At 39.4% G+C, this 9,347-nt stretch overlaps 1 protein-coding gene across 1 annotated transcript; it reads right to left on the reverse strand.

Moving 5' to 3' along the window:
* Nucleotides 1–4,171: 4,171 nt before the first annotated feature.
* On the reverse strand, nt 4,172–5,040 carry LOC139712327 (angiopoietin-4-like). Its single transcript, XM_071624196.1, has 2 exons — nt 4,779–5,040; nt 4,172–4,482 (listed from the first exon to the last, which is right to left on the reverse strand). The coding sequence occupies exons 1-2, from the start codon at nt 5,038–5,040 to the stop codon at nt 4,172–4,174; spliced, it is 573 nt and encodes a 190-aa protein (XP_071480297.1).
* Nucleotides 5,041–9,347: the final 4,307 nt, after the last annotated feature.

Consider the following 9,347-nt stretch of genomic DNA (forward strand, 5'->3'; position numbering starts at 1 on the left):
TGTATTGGTCGCAACAGCCGAAAGAGTTTGTGTTGGGGTGGCGGTCGATTGTTCGGACACCACAGAAGTTGACGATGTTGCTAAATTTGTGGTTGCCGAAACTGTTGTCGATATCTGCCTGTATGTTGGTTTTGATGTTCCTTCTGATGTGATTTGTTGTGTTGTTACAGCTGTAGGACTTGTCGTAGGAACATTTGTTGTTGCTATTGATGGGGTTGCCAGCGAAGACACCATGTAAGCATCGCTAGTTGATGAGGATCCTGCTGTTCCTCGAGATGACATCCTGGGTATTGTGGAGTGTGTGGTTTCAGCTTGTGGTTGTAGAGTTGTTGGAATTGCTGTAACGCTCTGCATGTGGAAATGATAACACTAATGATTTCAGGGCGAAGAATATGAGCAAAGACGGAGAGGAGAGAGGGCCTGTTGTCGTTAGAACGTATAACTTTGCGTCACATTTCAGCTCTTAATGTAGTTACCTCGAATTGTGAAAGTATGAAGATTAGATGCTATTTTTCAAAGAAAACAATGGATGAAGAAGTTATAATGCGCTGTTGTGTTGAGAACTCAAAGTAAATCACTAATTACTCATTTAAAGATTGATGACTTATATTGTATGTAATAGGAATCCACAAACCCTCGATACAACATTTGAAGCCTTGATTGCACGATAGTTGCCTTACTTTGACATTTTTGTCCGGAGAGTAGAAATACTGTCCCAGGACCTAGTCATCTCTCACAAAGTCCGAAGGGTACTGGTCGAAGGTGGCGGAGTTGATGTCACAAATCTCATCGGCTGAGTAATAGTTGATCGACAGACAATCTGGTCGTACAGAGCACATCATCACACACCTCATCCGAGAAGTTTCGGGTACTCTCTCCATCAAATGATTTCGGAGAGTATATCCCGCTCTGAGGGAGATAAATATAAAGTGTTCCTCCCCATCTCCTGCCACCATCTGAGACCCCAAAACAACAATAAAGGAGCAGGAAAAGAACATCATAGTCCCTGTATTTACGATGATATTCCAAAGCAGGGTTTCTTCTATCCTTGTCTTTTTATTGACTGTCCTAAAAAAAAACAACTTATATCCAAATACTCAGGAAGTCTGCCTTGCCACTGAAAATCCTCAGCACAATCACATGTTGAAAAAGGCGTCTCTTATCACACATCAATCTATTGAGATACTATAGAAGGTAGCCCCAACTAAAATCTCATAACTACTGATGACATTGGTCTTTTCTCGTAAACATATCGAATTGAGCGGGAGAGGTAATTTAGACGATTAGTTCCTCCTGACTAGAAATATTCTGTCCATTACATTTGCATATAAGGTCACCCATCTCCCCGGATGGCATCACTGACCGATTGGGTAAGCCCGAGTTACGGTTTGCCCTGGACACTCTAAGTCACGCTGGTCAAATAGGGTGCGAGTAAAATTGGGACATTATCACATAAACCACACTGTGTGACCGTGTGTATGTTCTATAAGGGATAGGAAGGTTGAAACCTACTATTTCAGTTTGAAATCTACACTGACTGTCACTGCGCTGTTCTGTTGCATTTGAAGATTTGGGAAGAAGTTTTCACCTTCTTTTTTTATTTTGTTTTTGTCAAATGTTTGTGCAAGCAGGTTTGAACCTCCGACACCCCACCCCAATGAACGACCTGCTCAACTTGTATTTGACAGTGTTAAACGTATTTCTTACAAATCCAAAATATGATTCGTGAAATATATGCGTTGTTTTATGTGTTATCCAGTTCTTGGGTGGGCATAAGGTATAAATGAATTAAACCGATGAATCGTCAGTGGGTGCCATTATAAATCACGACGACTCTGATTATTGAACTTTAATCAAGATTTGTTTTCAAGTCAATATGACACTTGTAAGGTAATGTCATCATTACCTTTTCAATTTACATTATCATATACTAGGTAATCATCAAATGATTTTTTTTTTTCACTCGAAAATCATGAACTTTTCACTCCATTAATACTTTGTTTGCTTTCAGTATATCCATTAATTCAACTATCATGCAAAGATAGAGAATGGTGTCTGCCAAATGGACAAGGTAATATATCTACTGGTGTGTGCGTGAACACTATGTGTGTGTGTGTGTGTGTGTGTGTGTGTGTGTGTGTGTGTGTGTGTGTGTCTGTCTGTCTGTCTGTCTGTCTGTCTCACTAAAGATATCTGTGGACGAAATGTTATAAGGATATAAATGCACGATTTTTCTGAAAGCGGATATATTTTGAAAGTACAATGTACTTCATAATGTTTAGCCACAGGATGTGTTCCCTACATAAATTCATTTTGCTTCTCAAAATATTCCGTTATGCGAGGCACATAACACCACAGCAACCACTGATTTAGAATTTAGGATGATCGAAATATTTGCATACGTTAACTACTGGTTGTCGGATGTGGCGTTCTTGAAAAAAAAGATAAAAAATGACTACTGAGAACACACTCGGTGTCGTGAATATAGTGTTCCGATGCCAGCTAGAAATGCCTATCGAACCGTATGGTCTGGCGCAGACAGGAAATTCGATCGCCTATTGACCTTGAAGAACCAGTCAATAAAACTATGATGCTAATGATATTTTCCCGTCCTTCCGTCCACAATCAAACAGTCGCTTTGAATTAGTGTTATCACGTCTAAGTTATATAGACCTCCCACTCAACTGCCTGTCAACCGTACCAAAATAATAATAATAATAATAATAATAATAATGATTAAGAATTATGATCGGCGTCCCCACACAATAGCAAGAATCGTTGAAGGTCAATACAGTGTCCACTGGAGCAAGGTCGAGGAGATCGGATAACGCAAGGTTGAAGAGATGAAAGACAGAACTCATTTGAGTATCATCAGAACACTCAGTGCCTGTGAATATTCATCAATAGCAAGAAGCGATCATTTGAACTTTTTTCCCCCAAGAGGCAGGTTTTTAATTACATATACACACCGTTTTGAATATATACATATACACATACATAATGAGATTTAGGTGTGGGTGTGTTTATAGTCATGCGTACCGTTAATTACGCTTTCGACATTGTCCAGAACTGCAGAAGAGAAATCATTGATTTTTTTAATGTCTGGATTTAATCGACAAATTATTATACACATGTATCCATGCACGAAAACAAAGTCATCGCAATAATGCTTGTTAATTATCACACGGATTAAAGCAACAAGAGTGACCACCCCGTCTTTTCCAAGACATTATTACTAAATAGACAAGAGGGTTTCTTGTACACGACAAAATACACAGAAATAGCACGAAACTAACACAATAATGAAATATACCTCCTAATTGGCGAGAGAGATGAAACTGCTGTGAATTACGTCATAACAATGCCCGCTCGCGTCCGTTATTGGGTGTCTTTAAAGTCAAAGAATTCAACTTCATATGTGGAGATTTGATGACAACAACAAGTATTGATATACAATGATTGCATAAAGTTAACATCTTGTAATTATTTCAAAAGCAACATATTGCAGCAAGAAAATTGTGGTGGTTGTGGTTGCCGCTTCATACTAATGCATCGTGAATGAAACAAGAATAAGACGTCGTCCAACAAGAATAGGCTAGAATTTATTCTAAAAATCTATAATGCCGTATATTATGTCTTAGTGATCATGATAGTATAGATGTTGTGCAATATTCCCCTCGGTTATTCTTCAAAAGAACGTACTACTCAAATATTTAGTACATTGCATTGAAATGGCTGAAACTTTTGAAGACCTATAACAACGTATAAGCATTTAGTGGTGTATCAGTCTTGTCTGGTGATTATGCAATAATTTCTTGCATTCGATTTTGTTCTAAATGAATAATGGCACCTACCGACTTATTGTACCTACAACAAAAAGCTTGAGACGACTCGCCTAATGAATCAATTACATGTAATATTACCATAACGGCAAATGGCTTCCTGTATACATGAAGTACTGCTCTTTGCAATTATAAGCCGTACTAAACTATTATCATCAGGGGCCTGATGCCCATAGAGATCAATTGATGAATACATACGGCTTGGAGTGGAAAAAGTCAGGTTTGTTCAGCAGATAATGACAAGAAAAATGACGTCTACAGGACCATGTTGAGCGTTCAAAGAGGATGAAGGTTGCTATATATGTAAAGGCCGCTATGTCGCGGTTTCACTAGTTCTCAGCCTCTCTCGCCTGCTGCGGCACGGCCGCGGCCGGTGCCTCGGTGGATGCAGATAGGCGTTTTATGGTCATTCGCGTGGACCGCATCGACGACTTGTCCCCCGCAGTCTGCCAATAGAGACCTGCGCCTTCCTCGGGCGGGCTGCCCGAATCCTGGTACACGCCGTTGAGGTTGGAGATGGGGTTGCCGTCGAACCACCAAGCCCCTTCCAGAGTGACAGCATCATTAGCATCAGAGGTTGGGTTGTTGTCCCTATCCCTCGTGGAGAAGAGGTTGCCAGAGAGAGGACCTAATGAATCGCCTGTTTCCAATGACGACAGGATGGAAAGGAAAGGGAGGAAAAGAGTTTTACTGAGAGGGGATGAGAGGTATACAGTCCATACTAGGTGTGCTATTTTTGTTTCGATTGACACTCTCCATACAGAATCGGTGGAGCTCATACATCCCAATATTACTTGAACACTTGCTTATCACTTGAAGTGCTTCGGGGTTTAAAAAAAAAACTAGACTGAAAAAAGGAGGTATTGTGAATACAGGTTTAGATATTTCACTAGTTTAGTGATGTGCGACCTAAGGTACCCCTATAGGATTAGTTACCGGCCGTGCCCGAGTAACCGCTGACGGTCAGCGGAAACGAAGCCGCCTCACTGCCGACCTGAAAGTTCGTGTACTCGGCGACAAACGACCTTCCATTGAAGTCCATCAGCTCGACGAGCAGGCCGCAGCTGACCGCGGTCGTCATCTTGTTCACAAAGTCCAGTCCGATCCACATTTCCCCGGCATCGTTGTCGACGAATCCCTTTGCGTAGTCGTCCCAGTCTCGGTAGAACGACACTTTTCCGTTAGACCGCCTTTGCATTATCTGACAAAATGTTTTGATATGTATAGATGAACACAATAATTGAATATAATATATGAATCGTGTATTTTTTTAAACAAGATTCGTGATTGGTCACAATGACACTGGTTCTTTATTGCAAAGGCTAGTTGTTCCGGAGATTAGCTAATTCAAAAGCCCAGCTATTCGTAATTCTGAAAATGAAATAGATTTTATTTAGTGACAAACTTGACAAAGACGCGATACACAGACAAAGGCACACAAGCTGCCTATACTCATTGACGGACTGGAATACAATCGTAATTTGCAATTGTGTTATTGACAGGGGGAAATATTTTCTCTTCCTCCTTCGTATGTCACCCTTCCCCGTCTTTTACATCATAATCAACATCATCGTCGTCGTCGTTGTCGTTGTCGTTATCTTCATCGTCATCATCATCATCATCATCATCATCATCATCATCAGGAAAAGCAATTCTTTGCCACAGATTATTGCATTTTTCGAAATGAAGAACCCTCTTTCATTTTCGGATAAACGAACCTTAACATTTTAAGTACATTACTGTACCCCTATTTCATTTCCGGGTGAACAAACCTATGGAATAACAAACCCTATCTCTTTTTCGGACTAACGAACCTTCGTAATAACGAACCTTATCATTTTCGGAATAACGAGACTTTGGAATTACAAATTTTCGGAAACACGTCATAAATGTTCGGATTAACGAAACTTTGGAATAAGAAATTTTCGGAAACACGTCATAAATATTCAGATTAACGAATCCCTTTCCCTTAACCTCTAGGCACTCTTAGGTATAGGGGATTGTGCGCGTGCATTTCGAAATAACGAACCTTCGGATAATGAACCTTATTTTATTTCCGGATCAACAGATTAAGGAACCTTTAGAATAACAAACATTTCCCGTTGCCAAGGAGAAGAGTTTTGTTCAAAGACACTATATAGTTTGGCAAGTTTAAAGTGTAGCATCTTTATGTTTCTTATTCAAACTTCATATTGAAGGCTATGATATTATTGTTTCATCATAAATGAATGAAAAAAAAATCAAAACTTGCCACGTCAGAGTCATAAGATGGCGGCGTTGTTGACCGCACGCTAGATTTAGCCGATGTCAAAGGTGGCTGAGAAGAAGCATCCGTGGTAGACGTTGCCTGTGTTGTTATTCCTACAGTTGTAGTTGCGGACAATGTTGTGGGTAAAATCGTAGTAGGAGAAGTTGTAGTTGCTTGTCGCGTAGAAGGCGACGATGAGGTACCACTTGTTGAAAGGTATGACGTTGTCATTGCGGTTGTAGGCAACTTAGAAGTTGTAGTAGATGGTGTGGTAATCATTGGCTGTGTGGTGGTTGCCGCAGACGACGGAGATTGTGTTGGGGTAGGTACTGTAGTAGGAAATGAGTCGGTTGTTGTCCTGGCGGTCGATTGTGCGAGCATCACAGAAGTTGACGTTGTTGCTGAATTTGTGGTTTCCGAAACTGTTGTTGATTGTTGGTTGGTTGTTGCCTTTGATGTTGCTTCTGATGTGATAGGTTGTGTTGTTACAATTGTAGGACTTGTCGTAGGAACAGTTATTGTTGTTGCTATTGATGGGGTTGCACCCGAAGACATCATGTAAGTATTGCTAGTTGATAAGGACCCTGTTGTTACCTGAGATGACATCCCGGAAGTTTTGGGATATGTGGTTACAGCAGCTGGTTGCGAAGTTGTCGGAATTGTCGAGGAGGACCCTGATGTTACCTGAGATGACATCCCAGAAGTTGTGGAATATGTGGTTACAGGAGCTGGTTGCGAAGTTGTCGGAATTGTCGAGGAGGACCCTGATGTTACCTGAGATGACATCCAAGAAGTTGTGGAATATGTGGTTACAGCAGCTGGTTGCGAAGTTGTCGGAATTGTTGAGGAGGACCCTGATGTTACCTGAGATGACATCCCAGAAGTTGTGGAATATGTGGTTTCAGTAACTGGTTGCGAAGTTGTCGGGATTGGTGTAATGCTCTGCACACAGAAATGATAATACTCATGATTTCAAGATGGATTTTTGTTGTCGCAATTCAAGTGAACCTCGCTAAAACGTATTTCCACTTTACCCAGGGAGACAATAGGAGGACGAGGGAAGAGTATGATAACGAGGAGAGAGAGATGAAGGAGAAAAAAAACACTATACAAACACAGCGTTATATTTCCACTAACTTGTGCTGGGAAAGGAAAGAGAGAAGTATTTCTTGATTTTCCCCCATTTACCCTTCTCATGTAAGTGAAGCCGATTTTCTTATTCGCTGCGGTATAAGGGGTGCCTATTTCTCGTCAGTCGTCAGTTTTCACAAACCAGATGGTTGCAATTTTAACCTTATGATATCTAATTGTCAGTTTATTATAATGATAATAATGGTTTATTTAAAAATTCATTTTCAGCCATGGAGATGGCTGAATTGCATAATTTTGTACAATATCATTTCATTTTATAAACACATACATAGTCATACAATCATTCTTCGATTGAAATATAAAACTACACAAAATTTTAAGCATCTGATGACCAAATTATCAAAATTAATCAAATACACTTGTACATACACATTGAAAAAGCTGTGAAAAAAAATTAAACATAATCTTCATGTCATCATCATAATTTGAATACCCAAACTTATAGATTGAAATAAATCAAATATACACAAATCATTATACTTCTCCAATAACTTTCAAATTTTGTTTATACATGTACTGAAAAAAAATAAGATGGCAGTGATGACATAAGAAATATTAAACACTTGCGTATAGAGGCGGAGAGAAAGAGAAACACAGAAGGGGTAGGAAGGCGATAGCAAGAGAGATAGAAAGAGACAGAAGAGATACCTGGAACGAGATGTACAAAGAAATGTAAAATAATAAATCCATTTCTTTTTCATCATATATTTCTATTCAAATCATAATTTCAATCCATATAATCTTTTAACATTACTATCTTTTTAACAATATTATATATCATTAATGATCAAAATTATACAAAAACCGAAATACCTTATACATATAAGGGGGGGGGGGCATCCCACGCATATGCAATAAGCATACAAACATAACAACAGTCATTTATATTTCACATTTCAATTATTCTCATAACAAAATTATTTTCTGATAATGATCTGATTACATCAGAGATCCCTGCTACATTAAAAAACAAAAATCGACTTTTGTATACTGCACCAAGCCACATAAGAGTTTGAAAAGCATCGTGCGTCCCTTTAAGCTAATAAATGAATAAGATTTTGAAAAGATTTTTTTTTTTTGTTCTGGAGGCAAATTCGTGAACCAAAGCCGTTCGATATAAAACTTGATGTGGAATTCATATGGCAAGAATGAACATTGAAAGGTTTACACGAGAGAATCACCGCTCAACGGTGACACTTTTTATGGGAATACAGAACGGTGTATAAGCGTCCAAAATGCTCATCAAGTACAAATTATCATTCTACATAATTTCGTTCTATATAATTCATATGATATTGGTATCATTCAATTTTGGGCACAGTCTCTACCAGTATAAACAGGATGGGCGAAGGACATGATTAATTAGTGCTGTTTGGTTTTTGGAAGAAAATGATGTGTTTTCGTTTAAATGGGGTCACTTGTAAATGAATACGAGGAGCTATTGTTTAAAAGGATGGCACCCTTATCTAACTTTTAAAAACTTAATTGTACAAACAGTGACCGATGCCTTACTGTGACATTTTTGTCCGGAGAGTAGAAATATTGTCCGGGGACCTCGTCATCTCTCACAAAGTCCGAAGGGTATTGGTCGAAGGTGGCCGAGTTGATGTCACAAATCTCATCGGCTGAATAATAGTTGATCGACAGACAATCTGGTCGTACAGAGCACATCATCACACACCTCATCCGAGAAGTTTCGGGTACTCTCTCCATCAAATGATTTCGAAGTGTATATCCCGCTCCGAGGGCGATAAACGCAAAGTTTTCCACATCTCCAGCCACGATCTGGGACCCAATAACCATAATGAAGACGCACCATAAGAATTTCGTAGTCCCTCTATTTGCGACAATGTTCCAAAGCAGGGTTCCCATCGCCCTTGCTTTGTCGCTTTTGGTAATCTACTAACTTTAAAAAATACATCCAACTTGACCACTAATACCACTGAAACTCCGTTTGTACAATCACATCCTTACAACTCAATGTCCCTTATTACACACTAATCCATGCAGATGGAATTAACTCCAACTCAGATCTCATGTCAGTCGGTGACATGGTCTATTCTCGCAAATTTATTGAATTGTGTGTGATAGATTATTTAGACAGA

The sequence above is a fragment of the Diadema antillarum genome, unplaced genomic scaffold (genome assembly GCF_040938485.1).
Source record: "Diadema antillarum isolate AM-2024a unplaced genomic scaffold, OU_Dant_1.0 scf00000005, whole genome shotgun sequence".
Classification (NCBI taxonomy): domain Eukaryota; kingdom Metazoa; phylum Echinodermata; class Echinoidea; order Diadematoida; family Diadematidae; genus Diadema; species Diadema antillarum.

Coding starts and splice junctions, on each gene's coding strand:
- LOC139712327 (XM_071624196.1), bottom strand. CDS start 5,040: ATGCAAAGGCGGTCTAACGGAAAAGTGTCGTTCTACCGAGACTGGGAC. Junction 4,483..4,778: donor CGGTTACTCGGGCACGGCCG/GTAACTAATCCT, acceptor CATTGGAAACAG/GCGATTCATTAGGTCCTCTC.